The following is a 27,580-nucleotide window of genomic DNA, read 5'->3' as shown; positions in this document are numbered from 1 at the left end:
AGACTTTTTAATTTAGGAAAAAGGCGAGTAAGAAGAGACATGATAGGAGTTTATAAAATATGCATGGCAAGGAGAAAGTGGGCAGAGAAAAGCTCCCCTCCCCTCACTGGGAGCCAGTGTGGTGTAGTGGTTCAGAGCGGTAGTCTCGTAATCTGGGGAACCGGGTTCGCTTCCCCGCTCCTCCACATGCAGCTGCTGGGTGACCTTGGGCCAGTCACACTTCTCTGAAGTCTCTCAGCCCCATTCAAAGTGGTACCTCAGGTTAAGAATGGTTTCAGGTTAAGAATGGACCTCCAGATGCCAGTGTGGTGTAGTGGTTAAGAGCAATAGACTTGTAATCTGGTGAACCGGGTTCGTTTCCCCGCTCCTCCACCTGCAGCTGCTGGGTGACCTTGGGCCAGTCCCACTTCTCTGAAGTCTCTCAGCCCCACTCACCTCACAGAGTGTTTGTTGTGGGGGAGGAAGGGAAAGGAGAATGTGAGCCGCTTTGAGACTCCTTCGGGTAGTGATAAAGCGGGATATCAAATCCAAACACCTCTTCATAATCCTAGAAATTTTGAGTTATACAGTGGAGCGGAATATTGGAAGATTCAGGGCAGATATGAGAAAGCCCTTCACACAGCTAATAGTTAACCTTTGGAACTCCCTCCCACAGGAGATAGTGATAACTGTCACCTTGCATGGCTTTATTTTTTTTAATTTTTTTTAAAAATAATATTTATTGAGATTTTACAAAATCATAACAAAATACAGCAAAAAAAGAGAGAAAGAAGAAAACAGAAAAATACAAGATACAAAAAACAAAAAGTAGATAAAAAAGAAAAGGAAAAAAGAAAAAATCCATCTTTCCTTTTTTAACTTTAAAGCTCATTACCTTGTTTCCTTGACCTCCTCGCACCTCCCCTTTTTGTATTCCCATTTACATAATCAAATCAGCAAATCCTTGCCCTCTTTCAATTTATCATCTTTAACTTTGTATCTTAGGGACGCAGGTGGCGCTGTGGGTTAAAGCCTCAGCGCCTAGGGCTTGCCGATCGAAAGGTCGGCGGTTCGAATCCCTGCGGCGGGGTGCGCTCCCGCTGCTCGGTCCCAGCGCCTGCCAACCTAGCAGTTCGAAAGCACCTCCGGGTGCAAGTAGATAAATAGGGACCGCTTACCAGCGGGAAGGTAAACGGTGTTTCCGTGTGCGGCTCTGGCTCGCCAGAGCAGCGATGTCACGCTGGCCACGTGACCCGGAAGTGTCTCCGGACAGCGCTGGCCCCTGGCCTCTTAAGTGAGATGGGCGCACAACCCCAGAGTCTGTCAAGACTGGCCTGTACGGGCAGGGGTACCTTTACCTTTACCTTTAACTTTGTATCTTAACATATCACAACTCAAATATCTTCATCCATCAATTCATTTTTGCATACTCTTTCTAACTTTATCACTAATGCCACTTAATTTTTAATCCAACATCATTTTAGCATTCATAAATTTTACACTGTTTCTGTAGATGGTCTTTAAATTTCTTCCAGTCCTCTTCCACCAGCTCCTCTCCCAGGTCTCGGATCCAGGTCTCGGATTCAGCATGGCTTTAAAAGAGGACTGGGCAAATTCATGGAAAATAAGGCTAATGTTACAAAAAGAAAAGAAAAGAAAAATAAAGCAAGGTTATCAATAGCTACTAGCCTTAATGGCTATTGAACTGTTTCTGATTTCCTTTCAGTGCCAGAACTGAAGGGAGCTTGATCAGGCCTTTCACATGCAAGTCCACACCTCCAGGTTTAGGCAGGGAAAGTTATTCCCTTTTACTGCTGTTGTTAAGCAATTGAGACTCAGAAACTCTTGCCATTATCTACCCGGAGTAAATCCCGAAGATCGTTTGGTAGAGGCTGATCTTTGTTCCAGCCAGGAGCAGCCTAATGTCCTCAGTGTGTACGGTGCTTTACAGAGCATAAGAGGGAAGATCTCTGCCTGAAAGAGCTTACAGTCTAAAATTAGACACTGGAAACAACTGGAAAAGGAGAGAGCAAGGGGCAGATGGGGTGAATAAGAAAGTCACATGCAGCTGTTTCAGTTGCACGAGTTTCATTCAGATCAGATCAGATGAAACATTTATTGTTATACAATTATCAGAATTAAGGAAACAAAATGAGAGGGACATGAAACACACTATGCTGATATGTTTAGCAGAGTAAAAAAAGAACAAATGAAGCAAACAGAAGTAACCCAGAGATGCATTTTAAATACAGTGGTGCCTCGCAAGACGAAATTAATCCGTTCCGTGAGGCTCTTCGTATAGCGGTTTCTTCGTCTTGTAAAGCAAGCCCATTGACAGCTTAGCGGATTAGCGCTATTAGCGGTTTAGCGGCTTTTAGCGGATAAGCTGATAAGCGGCTTATCAGCGGATCAGCTGATAAGCGGCTTAGCGGCTTAGGAAAAGGGGAAAAAGGGGGGGGGGTCCCGCAGGAACTCGCAAGACGTTTTCGTCTTGCGAAGCAAGCCCATAGGGAAATTCGTTTTGCGAAGCGCCTCCAAAACGGAAAACCCTTTCGTCTAGCGGGTTTTCCGTCTTGCGAGGCGTTTGTCTTGCGGGGCACCACTGTAAAAGGGCATTCTACTCATGTAAAAACACACTGATTCCTGGACCGTTCACAGGCCAGATTTAGAAGGCGATTGGGCTGCATCCGGTCCCCAGGCCTTAGGTTGCCTACCCCTGATTTAGACCCAGGACAGTGGCGGTGGGACAGTCTGCAAACTGGAAGCGGCAAACTAGAAAGCCAGGGCAGGGCAGGGCCCCGAGGGCCTCAGTGTGAGTGCAGACACTGGCAGAGAGAAACAAGATGCTGCTTCAGTTGCCCAGCAGCGGGGCAGCACAACAGGAAACGGGACGCAAATCATTGACGCAACAGGAAACACGGGGGACGCAAATCAGTGGAGCAACAGGAAACACATCCTTTACATATAATCCTACTCCTTCTCTCTTCCTGTTTGGCCCTTTTCTCTTGAACAGGTCATACCCCTCAATTCCTACATTCCAGTCATGGGTCTCATCCCACAATATTTCAGTAATGCCTACCAGGCACAGGCAAAGGAACAGGGGGCAGGGGGAGCGCACCTCCCCCATCACCATTGGGGACGGGGTACAATCATGGCCACCCCCCGGATACGTGTCGTGCACCTCCCCACGCCAGGCGTCACGCCCCCAGGGGTAGCGCGCCACGCCCCCAGGATGCACACCACGCTCCTGTGGGCTGCATGCCACGCCCCCAGGACACACACCATACCCCTGCAGGTGACATGCCACGCCCCCAGGACGCGCACCAGCCACGCCCCTGCCTGCTCTCCGCCCCCGGTGCTGGAGCATGCAGCTTCGCCACTGCTACCAGGTCATATTTGCCATCGTGAATTAAAAGCTGCAGCTGGTCTGGCTTGGTTCCCATACTCTGTGCATTTGTGTAGAGACAACTGAAACCACGAGTCCTTCCCTCCAGCTGCTGCCTTCTTGTACTTTTTTGCCCTTTAGCAGGTTTCTGGAACATCACCTCAGTTTGCTGAGCATCAATGTAGCTATTATCCCCAGATCCATGTGTTCTTCTGTCGTCTGTAATGTTGTCTCCTTCCCCCTAAAGTTCTAATTTAAAGCTCTCCTGACCACCTTCACGAGACTCTTAGCAAACACATTCTTGCCAACCGCTGTGAGGTGCAGCCCATCTCTTGCCAAAAGTCCTTCCTCAAGGAAGCGGGGGCCATGATCGAAGAAATGAAACGCTTCCTGACAACACTACCTGTGCAGCCAGTGGTTTACCTTCAGTATTTCCCCCTCTCTTCCTGGGCCACGACCTTCAACAGGAAGGAGTGATGAAAAGACCACCTGTGCCCCAAAGCTCTTCAGCTCCATGTGCCCATGAGTCTCATAGTCCCTTGCTGTATGTTAAAGGCTGTGTGTGGCAGTATCATTTGTACCCACATAAGTCTGAAGGAGGGACGCAGGTGGCGCTGTGGGTTAAAGCCTCAGCGCCTAGGGCTTGCCGATCGAAAGGTCGGCGGTTCGAATCCCTGCGGCGGGGTGCGCTCCCGCTGCTCGGTCCCAGCGCCTGCCAACCTAGCAGTTCAAAAGCACCTCCGGGTGCAAGTAGATAAATAGGGACCGCTTACCAGCGGGAAGGTAAACGGCGTTTCCGTGTGCGGCTCTGGCTCGCCAGAGCAGCGATGTCACGCTGGCCACGTGACCCGGAAGTGTCTCCGGACAGCGCTGGCCCCTGGCCTCTTAAGTGAGATGGGCGCACAACCCCAGAGTCTGTCAAGACTGGCCCGTACGGGCAGGGGTACCTTTACCTTTACCTTTAAGTCTGAAGGAAGCGGGAGTGGTCAGTGGGCTTGATAACACTTGGCAACTTCCACACCACATCGTCAATCTTTGCACCTGCAAGACAGCACACCTCCCGGGACATCCTGTTTCCTCCGCACACTGCTGCCTCTGTTCCCCTCAGTTGGGAGTTACCTATCACCACCACTCGTCTCCTCCTCCTCTGGGGAGGGCAGGAATCATTTGATGTGCTGTGCCTTCCAAAGCCTGCTTGGAGTACTCTAAGGTCTGCACCTGCTGCTCTTGAGTCTTCCCCTCTTGTCTATTGGAGCTTATTTTGATATCGTGGGGATAAGTTACAAAGGCAGGAACCGTACGGTTTGAGTACTTCCTGCAACTTCCTCTCAGCTGGCCATCTCCAGAGTGCAATTCTCTTTCTCCAACATCGTCTCCATGGAAGGTAGTAACAATCTCCAAAGGAAAATTCAGATGACCATGTTTAAAAATGTGTAGGGAGCCTGTGAAGATGAATGGTCAACCAGGAAGGGTGAACTGATCACCCTTTTCTCATCCCCAGGCTGCTCTTCCACCTTCCATGATGACATTCTAATATTCTCCTCGCCCCTTCCTCACATTCCACAGGGTTACCATAGAGACAGCAGGAAACAGGTTTGCATCATCGCTATTCCGTTGCTCATTTCTTACCGGATGCTTGGTCAGTAAGCAGCGTGAGGGGTGCTCTTAGCCTAGATATTTGTGTGTTTTCCGTCAGCATTCTTATCAATATGGCAGTTGGGAAATTGTGCCATCTAGATGTTCACCTGTTTTGCTTCATTCTCTGCTTCATTGCAGCAGAGAAGCCAGCTGAGAAGGTAAGGATTTATAGCTGGGGAATGGATGAAATCTTTGGATAACTTAAGGAGAAAAGCAGATTCCCTTCAAAAGCCACCGGGCACCCTCCATCCATTAGTCAAGGTCCCAGTACCCCCCATGGGGTTTAGATAAGCCATGACTAAGGCCACTTCAATGGCCTTCAGTGGGACTTAGTCTTGAATGCATCTTTCACTAGATGTGCCTCAGATAAAGTCTGAGGCTCTTTCAAGATCGCATATTTATTTTTGGTACTACATTGCGCTTGTCTAAAGCAGCTTACGAACCAAGAATTTCCAGGGAACAACAACACAAAACATCAGCTTGGGAGGGAAAACAGTAGATAAATAAGTAAATATCCATAAAGGAGCCACATTGATCCAGAACCAAAAGCTGTTTGGTTAGATTCTGCTCTTGTTTGAGAGCCTGAAATAGCAATTGTTCTTTAGAGGAATAATGATCTTGGTTGCTGTTGTAATCCCTATCTCACCAAATTATAGAAACAGGTGAGTTTAACAGGTGTCAGGTTTAGTCGGGGCCTGCGAGTTTGCTAGGTGTCCAGATTAGCCCGGTCAAATTTGGGGGATGCCAACCAGGGGAAGAGCGTATGGTACAGCTTGTTGCCACTCAAACTTGTCATAATGTCAGTTACTCTTCCCCAACGGACGTTTCTTCTATCCTGGCGCCTTCAGTTCCGGCCAACTGCCTTTTGCATCATAACATTCTCTGGCCAGTTTGAATCTTGGCGGTCACCGTGGTGACAGCAGGAAACAGGCTCATATGACGCCAGTTCCAGGGGCTCCCAGGATGGGATGCTGACCCGAATTAACACTGAGCGCGGGTCCGTTTGAGGACCACAGGGTAGGGGGTGGGAATCACCCTCATGTTTACCATGAAAAGAAGGGGAATAGCAGAGCATCTTGACAGACAGAATCTGTTATGGCAACAGCAGCAGGGCAGGGCTATTCATCCATGGAAGAGACAAGGAGAGGGAGAAGATGGGGGAAAGATTCTTCCCCATGGGATCAACCGGACACTAGGGCATAATCCAATAGCAGGAGGACCTCCCACAAGCCACTGTTGTATCTATACTGTGTACCTCTTCCCCTTCCCTGGAAGGGTCAGGAGGGGGAGGCGGCCTCCACCATTCCTGCTCCTTTGGCCACCCCTGACACCTGCAAAGGTTGAGAAAGGAACCACCAAAATTATCAAGGGTCCAGAGTAACTCCCTTATATGGAAATATTGGGACCTTTTAGAGACACCCTTCCCTCTGTGTCAAAGCTGAGAGGTTTCCTGGAGGTGTTACTTCAGAGGGCTGGGTGACTGGCAATATGGAGGGCAAAGGTGGTGGGTCAGGCAGGGTGGGACCCCTGCCACCAATGCTGGGCAGGGGTCTCCAGTGGGTGGGGAGGGAAAGGTGAGAGAGGGGCCCCGCCCATGTGGATGCGAGTCAGATGTTAACGGCTTGGGGTAATCCACATGGGTGAGCAGGGAGAGGGGTGCCAGCCTCTGCCCAAATTGGGCTGCTGGCTTCGGGAGGGAGGGGGGCTGGAGAGGGGGCACCAGCCGAAAGAAGCTTTTGGAGTGTTTTTTAGGCCTTTCCTCCAGGGTTATTTTGTTCCCTCGGATGCCCCCTTTCTCTACTTTTGGGGCTTCCTTTTGGGGCTTTTGTATTTTTTTCTTAGGGGGTTCTCTTTTTGGGGGTTAGGTATGCCTATCCCCTTTATGGCCAGGTCTCCCCTATCTTGCTTCCCACGGGTGGGTGGGCTTTGCTGGATTCCTTTAGGGATAGGTTCCAGGGTCTTCCTCCATCTCAGGCATTCACCCAAGTCTGGAAGAAAAGAAAGATTGGAGGTACAGCCATTGTTTTCAATGCAACTAGTTTGTCCATCATGGAGAGTCTTCATTTATTCCAACATATTATATCCATATTTAGAGCTTTCCAAACCGTACTATAATTAAACTGATACAACTTGTTCGACTTCGGGGTAATTTATACCACCAGATATCTAAGACTTTTCCTAGCTATTGGATGATGAATGAGGAAGTGGGGGGGGCACATTCACACAGGACAACACCATTATTCAAGAGGATGGGATCTATAGCATCTCTGTGTAAATTTTGAAATAAAAAATTACTGTAAGTAACTTTTCCTTGTCTTTATCATTTCATGGGCTGGGAGCCGCTGACAGCACCCTGACACCAGCTCTCAAAGACCTGTTTTGAGGTAGAGAGGCCAGGACTGTGCACTCTGCAGTGTGCCAAATGTGGCTGCATCGTCAACTGGGAGGACAGCATCGAGATACTGGAACTCACACTGTCTCATAAGGAGATACCCAATGCACACCCACAATGCAGAGCCATGTGGAAATGGTACTAGGCTTGATAGCTACTGAGGGTAGGCTAATCCCCTGACCCAGAGACCCATGGAAAAGTGAATGATTCCTTTACAAAGATGAGCACAGACCTTGCAAGGTTGGAAAGCACCCAGTGGCTGGAGTTGGTCCCAGGGTGGTTTGGGGCTCTACCTGCTGGAGGGCCAGAAGCATTTCCTTGTTCGCGGCTGATAGCATAGGGACAGGGCTCCCAGTCTGCACAGTGGGGTTCCTCTGTTCCCGTGGAATGGGGGCTAAGCTTCCGTGATGACAGAGGCCCACCCTGTCCTAGAAGGAAGCTGAGTGGATGGGTCCAAGCCCAGGACTAGCTGGAGGTGAGGTGCTCTATATAATTGAGTATCCATTTATTTGAGCATCTCTCGCCCTTTCGTTCTCAAAGCCCAAATCACTTGCTGCTGCTGCTGCTGCTGCTCAGGTTTAGCATTGTTGATCGACGTTATTACAATATAATTAGGGTTTCTCAGCTGTGCATCAAGAATCAATGTTTTAGATTTCTAATGATAGCATTTTATTAGTTTTCCATGCTGTTAGCCTCATCCCTCCCCCATAATGCTTTATTACATTCTGCTAAAAAAAGGAAATTTGTTTGCCATATCCTTGAGGACTCATCCTTCAATGCTAGATTTTCTGTGTGCTGTATTAGCACCAGAATGGGGTCTGTAGGTTTTTTATTTTTATTTTATTTTTTTTAATAAATATTTTTATTAAGTTTTAGAGATAACAACAAACAAGGAAAAGAAAAGCAAGTAGACAAAAATTCGAAGTTATAAAATACATAAAAAAGAAAAATAGTTTCAAAAAAAGAAAGAAAAAACACATTTTAAAAAAAAGAAGAACAAACACTAAAATCCCTCTTTTTACTTCTCATCTTTGATTCACTTATTTTCTTGACTTCCTCACATCTCCCTTTTTTGTATCCCTGTTGAAAAATTAATTCAGCAAATTCATATCCTATTAATTTGTCTAATTATCCATCCAATCTTATTTTCAGCCTCGTTGCTAGAACCCCTTCAATTCATTTCAATGCCATTAGCATTCAAAAATTTTACAATATTTCTGTAAGTAAGTTTTAAATTTCTTCCAATCTTCTTCCACCGACTCTTCTCCCTGGTCTCGGATTCTGCCAGTCATTTCCGCCATCTCCATATATTCCATTACTTGCATCTGCCATTCTTCCAGAGTGGGTAGATCTTGTGTCTTCCAATGCTTTGCGACGAGTATTCTTGCTGCTGCTGTTGCGTACATAAAAAAAATTCTATCCTTCTTTAACACCAATTGGCCGACTATGCCCAGGAGAAAGGCCTCTGGTTTCTTAGGAAAAGTGTACTTAAGTACCTTTTTTAGTTCATTATATATCATCTCCCAGAAAGCCTTAATCCTTGGGCACGTCCACCAAAGGTGAAAGAATGTACCTTCTGTTTCTTTACATTTCCAACATTTGTTATCGGGCAAATGATATATTTTTGCAAGCTTGACTGGGGTCATGTACCACCTATACATCATTTTCATAATGTTCTCTCTTAAGGCATTACATGCCGTAAATTTAATCCTGGTGGTCCACAACTTCTCCCAATGGGCACAAGATATAGGATATAACATTATGTTTGCTGACTGGGAGAAGTTTTTATTTTTATTTTAAATGCATAGTCCTGATCTGGCCCCATTTGGACAGAGCTGACTTGGCAACTGTACTGCATGCTCTGGTAACTTTCAGGTTAGATTACTGCAATGCACTTTCCGTGGGGTGCCCTTGAAGATGAATCGGAAACTTCAGTTGGTCTAAAATGCAGCGGCCAGATTATTGGCTGGGGTTCTGCTTAGGTCTCTAGATCTGTTTGGAACAGCTGCACTGGTCACCATTTTGTTTCCAGGGACAATTCAAGCTGCTCACTTAGCATTTAAAGCACTGAATGACTCAGACCGCAGATATCTGGAAGGCAGCCTGCTGCCCTTGGGTACTAAGACCAGCACAAGGAACCCTCTGGGTTGTTTCTTCACCTTCAGAAGTTTGGGGGTTGGTGGCCCAGGAGAAGGTTCTCTCTGTGGCTGTGAAATTATGGAACACCTGTCTCAGAGAGTTGTGCCTGGCCCCTTCATTGTAGAGCTTCCGGTGAATGCTGAAGATGAACCTCATTACCCTGGCCTTTTGAAACTTGAGATATTTTTAGGATATCTGTGATTGTGAGTTGTTTTGAACCATTTTTAATATTGTGCTCTAATAATGCAAACCGCCCTAGGACCTTAGGGTGAAAGGGAGCTAATTCATTCTAAACATAATGTGAGTTTGCATGGTGGCGGCAGCGGAGGGTTAATCAGCATGATGTTGCCCGAGTCCCTTCTAATCCCTGGGGTCATGGATCCAGCAAGGGTTAAAATCTAATGGAGGATTCCATAGCCAAGCTATGCATTCCATGCAAGTCTCTCTGTGAGCTAGTGGCTGTAGTTCCTTCTTAAGTACTGTTTTTAGTAGAATTGGTTTTGTTCCAAAGGGCAAATGGGTGAGCCTCCTCCCTCCCTTGGCTGCTAGTGAGAAGGGCAACAGCCTGTCTGTGTGTGTGTGTGTGTGTGTGTGTGTGTGTGTGTGTGTGTGCTAGAAGCAGGAAGAAGCCAGAGAGTGACAGTAATGCAGGATTTCCAATGGAATCCAAGGCCATGACTATGGGAGGAGCAAGAGCTTCTCAGGTGTTGATGATGTGAGCCCCTCCATCTCAGGCTCAGGATGTATAACAACAACAACAACAACAACAACAACAACAACAACAACAACAACAAAATTATACAACAACAACAACAACAACAACAACAACAACAACAACAACATTATTATTTATACCCTGGGTTTCCCCAGCCACTCTGGGCAGCTTCCAACAAAGTATTAAAATACAGTAGTCTGTTAAACATTAAAAGCTTCCCTAAACAGGGCTGCCTTCAGATGTCTTCTAAATGTCTGGTAGTTGTTCTTCTCTTTGACATCTGGTGGGAGGGCGTTCCACAGGGCGGGCGCCACTACCGAGAAGGCCCTCTGCCTGGTTCCCTGTAACTTGGCTTCTCGCAGGGAGGGAACCGCCAGAAGGCTGTGTAAATGAACATGTGTTCATTTATGTGTATATGTGTAAATGAACCGTATATCCTAAAGGCACATAATAGTTGTCCCTCATTCCAAGGAAACTGGACCCTGCCTGGAATCATGCCTGGAATCTTGCATTGCTTGGAAAGTGGGGTAGTGCTCAGCAATAGCAGCAGCAACAATAAAAACAATTTCCCCACCCCCAGGCAAAAACCCAACCCAACTAATATCCCTGTGGCACATTATACAGACATCTTCCTCCAGGATGCAACTCCCAGCACAAACACATAAGATTTTGATAAAATAAGGATTTGCATTTATTATATCAGGATCATTTGCAACCAAATAAATTAACAAAACAATCACCTTTGGCTGTGTGGAAGGGCTTCCATTTTCGCAGCAAAAAGAAATACACAAAGGAAGAAACAGGATACAAATGGGAATCGCAATCAGGCTGCGTTGGGGAGCACCGCAATGATGGTTGTGGGGAGCGGAAGAGTTTACCTCTCAGGCAGCAGCGGTACTAACTGTGAGCCAGTGTGGTGTAGTGATTAAGAGTGGTGGACTCATAGTCTGGTGAACTGGGTTCGCTTCCCCGCTCCTCCACATGCAGCTGCTGGGTGACCTTGGGCCAGTCACACTTCTTTGAAGTCTCTCAGCCCCACTCACCTCACAGAGTGTTTGTTGTGGGGGAGGATGGGAAAGGAGATTGTTAGCTGCTTTGAGACTCCTTTGGGTAGTGATAAAGCGGGATATCAAATCCAAACTCCTCCTCTTCTTCTAACACAGATCTTCTCAGCAATTGCCCCTGTGGCTGCCATGTTACTTATCCACGGTGCACCAACAGGGCATCATTCCATGAGGTTGTGTGCGGCGACATGACATAGCAACTGCTGCAAAAAGTGGTGGGCCGTGGGAGATGCCACCTTTACGGCCTTCCACAATGCCCCAGAACAACTCCCTGTCCGGAACCCCGTAAGATAGCACCCGCCGGCGAGGGAAAGATGTAGCAATTGGAACCACCATGGGCAGCAGCAAAAACAAGATTTAAGGTGGGAAAATGATATGTCGCAAAATGAGGGAGCTTTCAACCACTGGACGGCAGCTAAGGAAACACGTTTCTTTGTTTTTAAAAACAAACGACGACATGAACCTGTTCTTTGGTAGCAAAAAAACCCCCAAATTGGCATTAATAAAGTGATACCCCCCTCACATTGCCCCCACTGAGGTTTATGTTGTCTGTACAGTGATCCTCATTTGGGGGGAAAACAAAACAAAACAATTAGGAAGGCAAGATTTAGACCGTCATTCAAAAATCTTTGTTTAAAAACACGTTCTCAGGGACACTTCTGCGTTTGCACCAGCTTTATCGCAACCTCATGGCCTCGATGACGCCACCCCTCCCCCATTTACTGCTACCCTCCAGACCCCTTAGCGGTTCCAACTCTCCCTTCTTTGCACATCCAAGGAATAAAACAACCATCTTGCCAACCTCTCTGATGTCACCGTGCCACTGTGGAGGGATCCTAGCTTGGCACATAGCTGTGTGCTGCTTCCACAAATGTTCCCAACACCAACAGCATTTCCTGAGAGCAAAAGATCAGCAACCAAATCAACAACCTGTTCACAAAAGGCTCTTCTGACATCTGGTTCCTACAAGCCTTCCAAGGAATCTATAGAGAAGAGCTGAGAGAGCGTCACAGTTTAGTGAACTAAAATATTTTGGCAAAGTTTTCTCTCCTTCCTGCAGAGGACGAGAGTTGAAATGCTCAAACGGTTCTGCGACCGAAAAAGTTCGTTGACCCCTGCCGGTGTGATTTGAGGAGGGCCGCGGAGTCATAAGTTACTTCTAACTTCACCATATTCTTTGGGCATCCAGGATAACTTGACATTTCTTATGGCGCTGGGGATGCCAATTTTATAATCCCAGCAGTACTCAGGGGATAACACCTTGGTTGGTTTGTTGAGGAGGTAATATTTGTTCAGGTGGCTTTCGTCATGCCACACCGCCTCAAGGTTGTGTTCCTTGTCCTCCTTGATGCCTTGATAGCATTGACGGGTGAGGTTCAGAACACGCAGTGGGGTCCCCCCAAATATGGCCCCATGGTAATAGTAGTCCCCCTCCCCATAGGGGATGTACGCAGTCGACTCAGGACGCCTCTCATAAGTGAACACAGTCTTGTCTGCATTGTAAAACCAAGCATGGAGCTGCGCCACGGACTCATCAAGGGTCTCCACCCCATAGTCACTCTGGAAGACCTGGTCAACATCCATGCAGAAGAGGAAGTCCACCTCGTGGCGGATGTGGCTCTCGATTAGGTCCCCAATCACCTTCATCCGCATCATGCTGATGTCTTGCCACCGGCTCTCCCTTTTCACCTGGAAGACTTTCAGCACCCGCAGGGGGCCCAGCTCAATAAGAGGCACTTTGGTGAGGTCGTCCACCATGATGTAGAAGATCACATTGTGCCCAGTCATGAAGAAAGCGTTTGCAGAAGTCAAGAAGTTCTTCAAGTATTTGTCTAGATACCTGGGGAATGGAGAGGGACAAATGGAGACAGGTGGGTTCTGGGCAGATCTCCTAACCCAGGGTCCCAGAAGCTGACTTTAAAGCAGGGTGAGGGCCCCAGTGCTCAACTCTGGACTGAGACCAACATTGTTTTTCAGATGTGAATCAGCACCCAATTAAGAACAGAAGAAGAACCCTTGGTCACCTCCGTTGCCCTTCCATTGGGCAAACCCACCATAAGAGCATCAGAACCGTCTGCTGGATGAGGCCAATGGCCCATCTAGGCCAGCATTCTTTCACAGTGGCCAACTAGATGACTCAAGGAGAAACCCACATGCTTGATCCAAACACAAGAGCATTCTCTCTTCAACCCCCAGAAAGGAATCAGTAAGAAGAATTTACCACCTCTGACCTTAGAGGCAGAGAATAGTCATTGTGGCTAGTAGCTTTTGATAGCCTTCTCCTCCATGAATTTGTCTGATCTTCTTTTAAAACATTGGCCTGATCCAGTAGACTCTTCTGGTGTTCTTATGGCGGGTTTGCCCAGAGGAAGGGCAACCGAGGTGACCAAGGGTCATTGTGACTAAGAATGTGACAAATACTTGAAAGACTGCCTCCTTTCTGACAGACCCTCTCTGGTGCTACGATTGGCAGACAGGGCCCTATTGGTTGCTCCACAACCCTCAGAAGCTCGGTGTGTGTGAGTTGCAGGCTGGGAATGGGTCTTCTCTGGAGCAGCCCCTACCCTGCGGAAACCTCTCCCCAGAGAGGTGTGCCTGGCACCTTCATTGCCCAGCTTCTGATAAATGCTGAAGATGCACATTTCAAGGGAAAGGAGGTGCAGTTTTTAGAACCTGCCTTACAGCTGCAATCCTAAGTTATTTTGCACTGCTTTTGTGTTGGAATTGTTGAAACCTGCCCTGGGTCCTTAAGGCAAAGGACGGGTAATAAATAAAATACGTGGCTGGACAATGGATGTTGCTTTGCAAATCCAGCCAGGAAAAGTTTGGCAAGCAAGCAGCAGGCCCCAATCCTGATCCATATTTTACCTGTGATCTAGTGCCACTGAACACAAGGGGACCTACTCAAGAGTAACATGCATCAGATTGGGCTGCAAGTGAACTTACTTCCCAATAGCGAAAACCGTCAAGCCAATGGTGACTTTCTGCTGCTTATAGTAGTTGTCCAAGACCGGTCTCCCGACTGTTCCATCCCAGATGATGGGCGCCGACCAAGGGGTCAGGGTGGGCGTGTCCGTTCGTGCGCTGCGAAGAAATGAGAAAAAAGCATGGATGCCCAAAATGGTGGAAATCTAGTTGGAAGTATATATATTAGGTGGGGGGGGGTTTTGCCCCCACACCACTGCCACCTGAGCGCCCTGATGTCATCACCATTAACAGAGTTGAGGTTGTATCCTGGTATCTTGAGCACAAATGCAATCAAAACAGCTAATGCACAGTATGCAAGGCAAGCCATTTAAGCTTGAATTTGCAAGGAGTAACAAATAAAAAAATGCAGCTAACAGTCAGTGGCAGAGCAAGCCAAGATGCTTTTGTTTGTTTTACAGTGCTTTTTAAAAGGTTGAAGCAGGAGTACAATAGCATGTTTGCCTGGCAACAAGGAGGGTGGCAGCAGCAGCAGAAGCATCAGGAAAACTAGTCCGGGGAGAGTATTTCAGGGAAAGGCCGTAATTCAGTGACAGAGCATCTGCGTTGCATGCAGAAGGTCATGGGTTCAAGAGAGGGCATCACTAGGTAGGGCCAGCCTCTGAATTGGAAGGTATTTTGATTCTAGGGCCCTGACCTGGTTACCAGTTGACAGGCAGGTCCATCTAGCCAGGAGGCGTCATAGCTCCAGAATCCCCAAAGACCCTGAAGAAAAAAAGCATTTTTGCCAGCCACACGATAGCTCCCTTATAGATTGTGCATTGTTTTCAATTTTCTGGTTTTTAATTGATTTTGTCCGTTTGCATTCTATCTCAATGCAAGTTGCTTTGAGACCCTTCCGCCCCCCCCCCTTTGGGTATAATGTGATTAACAAACGTAACAAATAATAATAGTCTGTGCAAAGCTTTTGCTGTAATAAACGTGCTAGACCTCAAGGTTCTCTTTGTTGTGTGACAGACTGGTAGGAATGGATGCATCTCTTAGACTCAATTTCTCATTTTTCCATTTTTACTTATGCCCTCAGTCTTAAATTCAGCTCACCTCATTTCCACATCAATTCACATTAAAAAATATAAGTAAAAAGTACATGAAACTTTGCAGATATCTCTATGCAAATTTTTTTGCAAACAATTCTCTGTAAGGAGCATGGCGGCTGCAACAGCAGAAAAGAGCTCCTGAAGCCAGCTAGAGTAAAAGGCTCTGTCTGGCCGATTCCCGGACTCCCAGGACTGCTGCCGCCAGCACTGCCAGCAGAGAGGAATTGGGGGTGCCCGGGGGTCCATCAAAGGAGCCAAAACACCCCCCCCCCCAGGACTGAGATTGAGCCGGAAAGGCACCCGGAAAGGCACCCGACCACCCCCCCCAACAGCTAAGAGGAGCTCCAAAACCAGGAGGACAGTGCGGCCAACGCAGAGAGGGAGAAAAAGAAGAGAAAAGGGGGAACGAAGGAGAAAAGGAAAGAAAGAAAAAAGAGCCCCAACTTTACCGCTGCTGCCCCCCATCTCTGCCGACGGGAAAGAAGAGGAGAGGTAGGTGAGCACGGCTCCGAAAAAACAGGCTCCGAAAAAACACGTGGCTGAGCCGACGGGAGCCTACCCCTCCGGAAAACAGAGGAAAACCGCATGACAAAGGAGATCGCAGAAAGGAAGAAACTACCCTCTTTCCCCCCCCCCTTTTTAAAAAAATATATATATCCTTTTTTAACCCCTTCCTCCCCCTCTCCCTTTTTTTTTGTTTAAAAAAATCCTGACAAGACAGAAGTACTGTTTTTGGGGGACAGGAGGCGGGCAGGTGTGGAGGATTCCCTGGTCCTGAATGGGGTAACTGTGCCCCTGAAGGACCAGGTGCGCAGCCTGGGAGTCATTCTGGACTCACAGCTGTCCATGGAGGCACAGGTCAAATCTGTATCCAGGGCAGCTGTTTACCAGCTCCATCTGGTACGTAGGCTGAGACCCTATCTGCCTGCAGACTGTCTCGCCAGAGTGGTACATGCTCTGGTTATCTCCCGCTTGGACTACTGCAATGCGCTCTACGTGGGGCTACCTTTGAAGGTGACCTGGAAACTACAACTAATCCAGAATGCGGCAGCTAGACTGGTGACTGGGAGCGGCCGCCGAGACCATATAACACCGGTCTTGAAAGACCTACATTGGCTCCCAGTACGTTTCCGAGCACAATTCAAAGTGTTGGTGCTGACCTTGAAAGCCCTAAACAGTCTCGGTCCAGTATATCTGAAGGAGCGTCTCCTCCCCCATCGGTCTGCCCGGACACTGAGGTCCAGCTCCGAGGGCCTTCTGGCGGTTCCCTCACTGTGAGAGGCCAAGTTGCAGGGAACCAGGCAGAGGGCCTTCTCAGTGGTGGCGCCTGCCCTGTGGAATGCCCTCCCATCGGATGTCAAGGCGATGGACAACTACCTGACATTCAGAAAACATCTGAAGGCAGCCCTGTTCAGGGAAATTTTTAATATGTGACATTTTAGTGTATTTTTCATCTCTGTTGGAAGCCGCCCAGAGTGGCTGGGGAAACCCAGCCAGATGGGCGGGGTACAAATAATAAATTATTATTATTATTATTATTATTATTATTCCCCCCCATATACCTACTTTGATCATTTTTCTTTTTAAAAGAGGGACCACTGCTGCAGCAGCCACCCTTACTTTTTTCAAACAGAAAATAATAATAATAATTAGGGGGAAATAGGTTTCTTTTTTTATATATATTAAAAAAAACACACAATCCCCCCCTCTATTCTATTTCTATTCCTATTCTATTTGTTAGCTTGTTCTTGAGGGGGGGATCTTTCACCCCCATCCACGACCACCACTCTCTTTTTAAACAAAAATTTCCTCCATATCACTGCTATTGCTATTGATACTCCCCCCCCCCCGTTTTTTTTCTCTCCCTTTTTTCTCTCCTCTCTCTCTCCCTTCACCCCCTTTATTTTTTCCTTTTATCCCACCTTTCTCCATCCCCAATTTTGTTCTCTATCCCCTTTATCTTTTAAAATCAACACCCCCTTTTTAGCCTGTTCGTCAGCTTGTTTTTGAGGGGGGAGCCCTTTCCCCCCACCCCCTCTTTTAAAATAAGACTCCCCCCCCATACCATTGCCACAGCTCACCCTCCCTCCCCCTCCCTTCTCTCCCCCTCTCTTTTCTTCTCCCTCCTTTTCCCACCCTTCCCCCTCCTCCTCTCCTTTTCTCTTCCTCCTCCCTCTCTCCATCCCCCCGCTTCCCCTAAAGGAAACACATACACACATTCATATCACCATATCCTACTTTGCCCCCCTCATACTATAGCTAAAACTACTGCGGCAATCTAATACCGCTGATATTACTGTACTATCTCTCCTCTCTCTTTCAACTCTCTTTTTGTCTCTCTCTCTCTCTTCTCTTTTACTCCAATCTCCCCTCTCCCCCCCCGTCTCCCCCCTTCTTCTTTCTTTCTTCTTCTTCCTTTTTCTCCCTCCACCCTTTACATATAGCCTATTTGTCTGTCTCTGTTTCTGAGCGCACCCCCAACCCCAACCTCCACCTTAACCGGACCCCAATACCCTTTTTGGGTATATACAACCCCCTCCTAAACACATATTTTCCCTGGCCCCACCCCTCTAATCTCTTGCATCTCTACCTGCTAACCCCTCCCCCTTATATGAACTGTCTGTCCGTTAGTCTACCCATCTCTACTTACCTGCCCCCCCCCCCCGCTTTGGCGGCAACGCTGAGGCAACCACAGAAACTCTAGACAAGTTCTTAAAACACAGGCTAGAAGTGACACAAATGACCACCTAATCCAAACGCTCTGTAAAAGCCACCGGCAACGCCTGATCAGCCCAGCAACCCAGCAATACCCAGGAATCACCACTGCCACAACTCCTAACCACCACACGCCCTACTCCAAGAGGATGCCAAGCCAACCTCAAACCAAAACCATTAGGGAGACTGAGATGACACCAACCAGGGAGATGGCAAACAATGCCAATACCATAACTCCCCTTCAAGATGACGACCACCCAGTAACGAAACGAGATCTGAGGGAAATGGAAGCAAGATTAGAAGCACGATTAGAAGAAACACTGAAGGCCACAATGGCTCCCATGCAGGCACTAATCAACAATCTAACCTCCAAAGTGGAAGCTCTAGAGAACAAGAACCAAATGCAAGAAAGAATAATAGAGCAATACCGAGAGGAGAACGCACGTGTGAACAAGAAACTGGACGAACTGGTAAACCAAATGGAAGCAGAACACAGAGAGATGAAAATTAAGCAAGCCGACCTTGAAGATCGCAATAGACGCTGTAACATCCGCTTCCACAACTTTCCTGAAAAAACAGAGGAGAAAAGCCCAGCAGACCTAATTATACGCTGGCTGAAAAACACAATCCCAGGCCTGAAACTTGAGGCAGATGACTTGGAGAGGGCTCACAGAGCCCTAAAACCCATGCCAAAACCCAGCGCCCCCCCAAGAGACATCATTGTATGCTTCACGCGCTACAAAAAGAAGGAAGAGGTATGGAACAACCTCAGAAACTCAACCAACCTTTGATATGGAGAAACCCCCATTCTGGCCCTACAGGACCTATCCCAGGATACCCTAAACCGGAGGAAAAGCCTGCGCCCATTCACCCAGCGTCTCCAACAAGCCGGGATCAAATACCGATGGGGCTTCCCCTTCCGCCTCATTGTAACAACTAATACAACACAACACACGGCCACCAACATATCTGAGGCCCTACAACTACTAAAGAACCTTGAACTCGACCTCCCACTGGAATGGCAACCGACAAACCCACCAAGTGACAGCCCCAACCACGAGGAAACAACAGCAAACAACTGGACGACGGTAGAGAAGAAGAAAAGGAAACAACAGAAGCGGCACAACAACGCAAACCAATACAGACAAGCATCATGCTCAGAACCACCCCGCCGGCCATACGACACAAGAAACCAGACCAAGATTAACCAAACCAATTCATCGCAGATGGACAGCCCTACAACAACAACAACCGCAGCTGAATGAAGCCACAAACTAAAGGACTGGTGATTCCCCCCCCCCCGTTCCCCCTCTCTCTCCCCCCAAAACATAGATTTACTTAACACCATCAACATCCCCCCAGCCCCACACCCCCACAGAAATCCCCACCCCAACACCAGCCCAGACGACCTCAACCACATTCCCCACCACCCACACCTTCAACATTCCCATACTCCATACTAAGGAAAAACAACTCCTCCAACGTCAATAACACAACCCACAATCAGGCTAAAATCTGATACCCAACCAGCACTATGGTGGCACCAGAGCGTACCAGCTCCCACACCCACACACCAACAATGTTGCTCATAACATTGGCAACATTGCTCATGAACCTTATACTTGACAGCGACGTTACAAAGTCACTTCACACTGTCTCACTGATCTCCCCCTCTCGCAAACAATAGGGGGGACGGCCTGTCCTTGAACACGGCCTTCCACACCAGCTGAGACCTAGGACCAACCGGCTAAATGCCAGATGGCCCAAAATACCCCAAACAAACACCTATATGACTACATATAGGAAACTCTCTACAACTTACCCCCTACTCTTTAACCCAAATCTTACTCTAATCCCATTAGCCCCCCACCCACCACACCCTAGGTCAGCGCAACCCCACTGGTTCTTTAAACAACACGAAGAGAGAGACACAAGACAACCCGAACGGGTTGGCAGGGAATCGCCCCACATAATAGATAAGCAAGATGGCTAACCTAAAAGCAATTACATTAAACGTGAGGGGGCTGGGAAACCCCATCAAAAGAAAACGCATCACCTCATACATAAACACCATGAAACCACACATCACCTTCCTACAAGAAATACACAACCCACCCAAAGGCAGCAAACTCCTGAGCGACCCCCGCTTCAGTCAGCGGTGGGTCGCACGAGGCTCAGGGAAAGCTCGCGGTGTAGCCATAATACTCAGTAGAGACCTGAACTTCACTGCCACAACAGTCCTCAGGGACAAAAAAGGCAGATTCATTTTCGCTAAAGGGACACTAGATGGTAAAATCAAACTGACAATTGGCTCCATATATGGCCAAAACGCGAAACAATTAGAATTCTTCCAGAAGACACTAAACAAATTCCTCTCCTTCTCTGAAGGGGAAGCAATCCTAGGAGGGGACCTCAATCTAAATATGAAAGGTATATCCCTGAAAGATATCCACCCTACAACCCCATGGGCAACCTTCCTCCGAAGCAAACCCCCAACAACTAGGAACTCTTACAAGTTACTAAAAATGCTAAAAAACAGGGGTCTCTACGACATTTGGAGTGAGCAAAACCCGGGAGACATCAGCCATACATTCCAATCGGGATGTCATGATACAGTGTCCAGACTGGACAGCATTCTACTCACACAGGGTCTGATCCCCTCAGTGGAATCAACAAACATCGGTAACATTAAAATCACAGATCACGCCCCAGTAGAAGTCATCGTTAAAATAGGAGAAGGAACACAAACCACCCCATCATGGTCCTTCAGTCCCATCCTAACTACAAACAAACAAATTAGAGAGAGTCTCACAAAAACCCTCCAAAACTACTTCAAGGAAAACGATGTAGACAATATAACAACCCCCCTCCTATGGGACACAATGAAAGCGGTCACCAGAGGAGCTTGCATAAAAGAGAAAACATTCCTTAAAAAACAAACCTCAAAAATTAGCAAAATAGAACAAGACATCACAGCCCTCTCAACACGCTACAAACAAACAGGATCTAAAAAACTCCTCAAACTTATAGAACAAAAAAGGAGAGAACTAGACTCCCTAGAAATTAACAAAACAATGATCAGCATTCTATACTCTAAACAACGTTTCTATGAATATGGAGGGAAAAACTCCAGATTACTAGCAAATAGATGTAGGAAAAAAGCACTCAAAACAAGAATACACTGCATCACCAAAAAAGACGGCAACATAACATCCTCCCCTGAAGAAATAACCTCAGAATTTGCAGAATTCTACTCCAACCTATACACCTCCCATAACCCACCAGAGAAGGAAATCAGAACATTTCTAGCAGGACTGACCATGCCTACCCTAACTGATGAGGAACAGGAATTCATGGACAGCCCTATCACCCCAGAGGAAATAGATGTGGTCCTCAAAAACCTGAAACCACACAAAGCCCCAGGCCCAGACAGCTTCACAGCAGAATTCTATAGGAAATTCAAAGAACCCTTGATGCCCTACATGACCCGCCTATTCAACGACATCATAAAAGGGGGCCCCATCCCCAAAACCTGGACCCACTCCAAAATAGTCTCCATCCCAAAACCACTAAAAGACAGCCTCAAAGTAGAATCATACCGCCCAATCTCATTAATAAACCAAGACTACAAGATATTCACATCAATCTTGGCCAACCGCCTAAAAATCTTCCTACACAAGTTAATAGCCCCAGACCAGACTGGCTTTGTCCCTGGCCGCAATATAACAGACCCCATCAGGAAACTACTGAACCTGATCGAACACAGCAAGGCAACGAAACTCCCATTGACAATTATGTCCCTAGACATCCTCAAAGCCTTTGATTGCTTAGAGTGGAAATACATATTAGCAGTACTAACTAACATGAAATTTGGCCCCAACTTCCTACAAATCCTCAAACAAATATACTCCCAAGCCTCAGCAAAATGCAGAATTAACAATATGGATTCTAATACTATAGCTATCCAAAGAGGCACGAAACAAGGATGCCCACTGTCTCCCTTCTTATTTATCCTGGCTCTGGAACCCTTAGCAATCCGCATCTGAGCAGCCACAGACATCAAGGGAGTGGAAATAAAAGGCAGAACCTATAAATTAGGGCTCTTTGCAGATGACCTAATGGTGACAACACCAGACCCCATAAGCACAGCAACCTCCCTAATCAGAGAACTCAACAAATTTGCAATGGTGTCGGGCCTACAGGTAAATTTTACAAAGTCAGAAGCTATGTGCTTCAACACCCCTCCTCACACCCAAAAAGAGCTCACGAAGGTCACCAAAATAAAACTCTGCCACACCAAGTTCAGATACCTAGGGGTACAAATAACCAGAAACCTCAACAAATTGTACCTCCACAACTACAAGCCCCTGTGGCAGCAAATTAACAAAGACCTAAAGAGATGGAATAACACGAATTTCACTCTCTCAGACAAAATAGCCATGATCAAAATGATCACACTCCCAAAACTAACCTACCTATTCCAAACCCTCCCAATCTGGATCCCCTCAACCCAACTCCGCAGTTGGCAGAGAAAACTACACTCTTTCATCTTCTCACATAAAAAACCAAGAATAAGCCCCAAATACCTGCACCTCCCCACCTCAGAAGGAGGATGGGGAATCCCCAACATAGAAGCATATTACATTGCCAACCAAATACGTCATATAATACGTCATATAATACTAGAAGATGAGACAAAACAATGGGTACACCTAGAGAGGGACACAATTGAAAATACCTGCACCACAACATACCCACTCCTCCCAAACAAACTAAAGAAAATTCCCACAACACTTAACAGGTACACACAGACCATGCTCAAAGCATGGAAAACACAAATAGGCAAACTATCCCCAACCCCATCCCCACTAATCCCCCTGGCGTACCACCCATTATTCCACCATGCAGCACAAAACCTCCAGATAAAAGCCTGGCGAACCAAAGGCTTATATCGCCTAATAGACTTTTATAAAAATAACAAACCCTTGTCAACACAAGAAATACAAGACAAACTAGAAGACACCCAAATGCCCTGGTTAACACAACACCAACTACATGCCCTCTTAAACAACCCAACAGTAAAATCAGCAGCAACTAGGCCCCTGACAACCTTTGAAAACCTCCTCCTAACAACAAAGGGAAATGGTAAAGGGACGGTATCCGCAATATACAAAATACTACTCCAAAATCCCGCAAATCCCCTAGACGCAATCAAAAAACAATGGGAGAATGACATAGGCTATGAGATTAACCCCACTCAATGGACCAGAATGTGGTCTAAACCCCCCTTTAAATCCATATCAACGAAAAGAAAAGAACTCACACTGAAACTCACCTACAGGTGGTACCTAACACCAAGGAAACTAGCGCTAATACACCCAGGAACCTCACCAAAATGCTGGAGAGGGTGCACCTCCACAGGCACATACCTCCACATGTGGTGGGAGTGTCCCAAAATCCAACTATTCTGGACAACAGCCATGCGAGAAATATGTAAAATAACAAAGCAAGTATTAGACTTCACCCCAGAATTGGCCCTACTAAACATCTTCCAAGACAACAATGCCCATTTACTCCACAAAGAACTCATAACCCACCTACTTTCAGCAGCCAGAAACACCATAACCAGACACTGGAGAGACCTGTCAGGAGTAAGCATGGACCAATGGTACCAAATAGTATGGGAAACAGCCCTACTAGAAAAATTAACTAACAAACTGAAACTGACACGGGGACAAACAGAAGAAGACACCTTCACCCCGGTATGGCCCCCCTTTATCACATACACAGCCCAACAGGACAATGACAATAATCCACCAACAGCATACAAATCAATATGGCTAACTTGATCCAAAACACCCACCCACCTCACTCACACACGAAAACAAAGATCACCACAGCCAATCACAAACAAACAATCACATCCTAGGCCAACCCCAACCTCTCTCACCACCAAAGGAACACAAGTGAACAACACAAGCACGCTGACACCAAACTACATACATTAAGCATAATAGAAACACCCCACCCCCATCCATCTCCCCTCCTTCCACCCTCCTTTCTTCTTTTCCTTTTCTTTTCTTTTTTCTTCTCCCCCTAATGCCTCAACAAATGAAATGGATTTGTAAAAATGTTACACGGGAAAAAAAAAAATACGAGGCATTACACTTACACTGTAAAACAAGAAAACCCTTAATAATAATATATATATATATATATATATATATATATATATATATATATATAAAACAACAACAATAACAATCAGAAAAACTCAAGGGTATGGCTGACTGGTATAATAATAAAGTACTAGACTGTGTTATGTATTCACAATAGACACACAAGGCTAAGTACTAATAAAGATAGACACAGAAAACAGAAAAAAAAACAATTCTCTGTAAGGTGTTTTTGTACATGATTCTCACTAATATACACATCTGTGCACGTGGTTCTTAATAGATGCCTTTTGTACACCTTTTTGGCTGGAGAACTGCACTGGGGGGGGGGAGCAGAACTACAAATTTCAAAGGATAGCTGCATTTTTATTTGTTTCTTGGTTCATGAAGCTGCCATCTGTAGCATGCCTTAAAATACATATACATTGAAACATATGCTGAACAGATTTCTTTCTCCTGCTCCATCCCTGTTCACAGGCTTGGAGCTCAGCTGGAACAAGAACAATACAAAAAACTGTAAATTAATAAGCAGCCACATGGTGGAAAGTGCCTGGGTTTGCTAAAGTTAGTCAGCTTAGCCATCCAGACACCTAGACCTACATCCTGTCCTCCCAGTGGCCAACCAGGTCCGCCAATGGGAAGCCTGCAAACAGACCTTGAGGGCAGTCATGTTTTCCTTGCTTTGGATTACCAGCAATTAGCATTCGAAGGTACCCTGCCTCCAACACTGGAGGTACAGGATGAGGCCATCATGGCTAGTAGAATTTCAGTTGGCTAAGTAGGAACTTGTTGCTACGCGTCGCCGCTGTTATCGCTGTGGCTCCCCCTCCGAGCCACAGCGATAACAGCGGCGACGCGTAGCAACAGCTCTCACTGTGCTTGTGGAGCATTTTCTGTTTGCTTGGAAGCATGCTAAATGGAACCAGATGTTGTGCAAATATTTTGGATTATTATTATTATTATTTTATATATTAAAAAAGCTGTTTCCCAGCTACACTTGCCTAAATTTAATTTTAGCAGGCTATTTCCATCCTTGCTTGTTTTCCAGTGGAAGCATACAAGCGCGCGTGCGCACACACACACACAGACAGACAGACAGACAGAGACCCTGGCCAGCTCTAAACGAAAATGCTTTAAAGCTGGAATCAGAGCCAGCTTTCCTGAGTTCATGCTGGTTCTATGAACAAGAGAGCACATTTCTGGAACACCTGTGCCTAGAATAAAATGGTGCCAGTGGCTTTTTGTACATGGTGTCTGTTTATTAACTAATACACTTACTATCCCACTTATTTTGATCCCACCCGAAGAGCTAGGAGGTGTCCAAAGCTTGAGAAAAACGTAGCAATAACTCAGTGCTTTGGCATTTCATTTTTTCTCTGCTGAATGCTTTCTACTGGCATCCTTACTGTGAAATTTAATTTCTCGCAGGGCAGATGCAAATGGGCAGAGGCCCAGTTCTGTGCCCTTCTTGCCATGGCTGAAGGCAGGGTGTGATCTGTGCTGGCATCTCTTTGCTGACGCTTAAACAGGAACACTCCTCCCACATATTCCAGAGGTTCTTTGGCCATTGACCAAAGATGGGAAATGGCTGCTTTTGAATCTGTGGCTCCACTGGCTTTAGTTGTATTTTATCTGCCATGTTTTACTGGATCATTAGCATATCGCAACAAAGCTATTGGCATAGATAGGTGTTCCTAGCTCTCTTCACTTGTAACCCACCTTATTAATGAACTGAGGCTGTATTTTAAAGTTGCACATTGAAGGTAGAACTCAGAGTTTACAACGATGCATCAAGTGAAGCTCCTGGTCTGCAGGAAGAGGACTTCACAGCCACCAGCAGTTGGCTTTTTGGGGTGGGGTGGGGGGAGGACAAGGGTAGCTGCAATGATATGTTGCAGGACGCAGCTGTTTAGAGTGCTAGCCAATCATGCCCCCTTCCAGGACGCTCCTCACCAATACCCAGCCAATGTTCAATGCCCATTGATATGTGCTCAGTCTGCATTGGGCTTCATGGGGCAGGGCAGGGGTCCTCCCTTCCTTATGTTCTCCACTTTAAATATTTTTGTATTTAATAATAAATTATTATTATTATTATTAGTTTTTAATCTGTGATATTTTACTGTATTTTTTGTTTCTATGGAAGCCGCCCAGAGTGGCTGGGGAAACCCAGCCAGATGGGCGGGTTACAAATAATAAATTATTATTATAAATTATTATTATTTCTAATGGGACGCAGGTGGCGCTGTGGGTTAAAGCCTCAGCGCCTAGGGCTTGCCGATCGAAAGGTCGGCAGTTCGAATCCCTGCGGTGGGGTGCGCTCCCGCTGCTCGGTCCCAGCGCCTGCCAACCTAGCAGTTCAAAAGCACCTCCGGGTGCAAGTAGATAAATAGGGACCGCTTACCAGCGGGAAGGTAAACGGCGTTTCCGTGTGCGGCTCTGGCTCTGGCCAGAGCAGCGATGTCACGCTGGCCACGTGACCCGGAAGTGTCTCCGGACAGCGCTGGCCCCTGGCCTCTTGAGTGAGATGGGCGCACAACCCCAGAGTCTGTCAAGACTGGCCCGTACGGGCAGGGGTACCTTTACCTTTACTTTATTATTATTTCTGCAAACATTCGAGTTTCCTCTTGTGCGTGGATGATGCTGTTTTGGCTACCTGCAAACTTCTCACTTGGAGAATGGGTTTGCTGCTGTGTTAGATCATAGAATCATAGAATCATAGAATCATAGAGTTGGAAGAGACCACAAGGGCCATTGAGTCCAACCCCCTGCCAAGCAGGAAACACCATCAGAGCACTCCTGACATATGGTTGTCAAGCCTCTGCTTAAAGACCTCCAAAGAAGGAGACTCCACCACACTCCTTGGCAGCAAATTCCACTGTCGAACAGCTCTTACTGTCAAGAAGTTCTTCCTAATGTTTAGGTGGAATCTTCTTCTTGTAGTTTGGATCCATTGCTCCGTGTCCGCTTCTCTGGAGCAGCAGAAAACAACCTTTCTCCCTCCTCTATGTGACATCCTTTTATATATTTGAACATGGCTATCATATCACCCCTTAACCTCCTCTTCTCCAGGCTAAACATGCCCAGCTCCCTTAGCCGTTCCTCATAAGGCATCATTTCCAGGCCTTTGACCATTTTGGTTGCCCTCCTCTGGACACGTTCCAGTTTGTCAGTGTCCTTCTTGAACTGTGGTGCCCAGAACTGGACACAGTACTCCAGGTGAGGTCTGACCAGAGCAGAATACAGTGGCACTATTACTTCCCTTGATCTAGATGCTATACTCCTATTGATGCAGGGGAATAAGCAGATGGAGGGGAATAAGCAGCCACAAGTCAGTCATGCACACTGATTTCAATGA

The 27,580-nt window shown here is 46.8% G+C and overlaps 1 protein-coding gene across 5 annotated transcripts in view; it reads right to left on the bottom strand.

Moving 5' to 3' along the window:
- Window positions 1-10,915: 10,915 nt before the first annotated feature.
- The window catches only part of GLT6D1 (glycosyltransferase 6 domain containing 1), a 55,513-nt gene continuing 38,848 nt past the window's right edge, over window positions 10,916-27,580 (bottom strand). For all 5 annotated transcript variants that reach the window (XM_079962213.1, XM_079962215.1, XM_079962214.1 and 2 more), the window contains exons 7-8: window positions 14,259-14,396; window positions 10,916-13,152 (exon numbers count right to left, since the gene is read on the bottom strand). In XM_079962213.1, the coding sequence (XP_079818339.1) occupies window positions 12,459-13,152; window positions 14,259-14,396 (832 nt within the window). In that variant the 3' untranslated portion in view covers window positions 10,916-12,458. The remainder of the gene's footprint in view (window positions 13,153-14,258; window positions 14,397-27,580) is intronic.

The sequence above is a fragment of the Podarcis cretensis genome (genome assembly GCF_951804945.1).
Source record: "Podarcis cretensis genome assembly, chromosome: Z".
NCBI lineage: Eukaryota > Metazoa > Chordata > Lepidosauria > Squamata > Lacertidae > Podarcis > Podarcis cretensis.
Note: the sequence above shows the minus strand (reverse complement) of the source record. Positions and strands in the feature narration are given on the sequence as shown.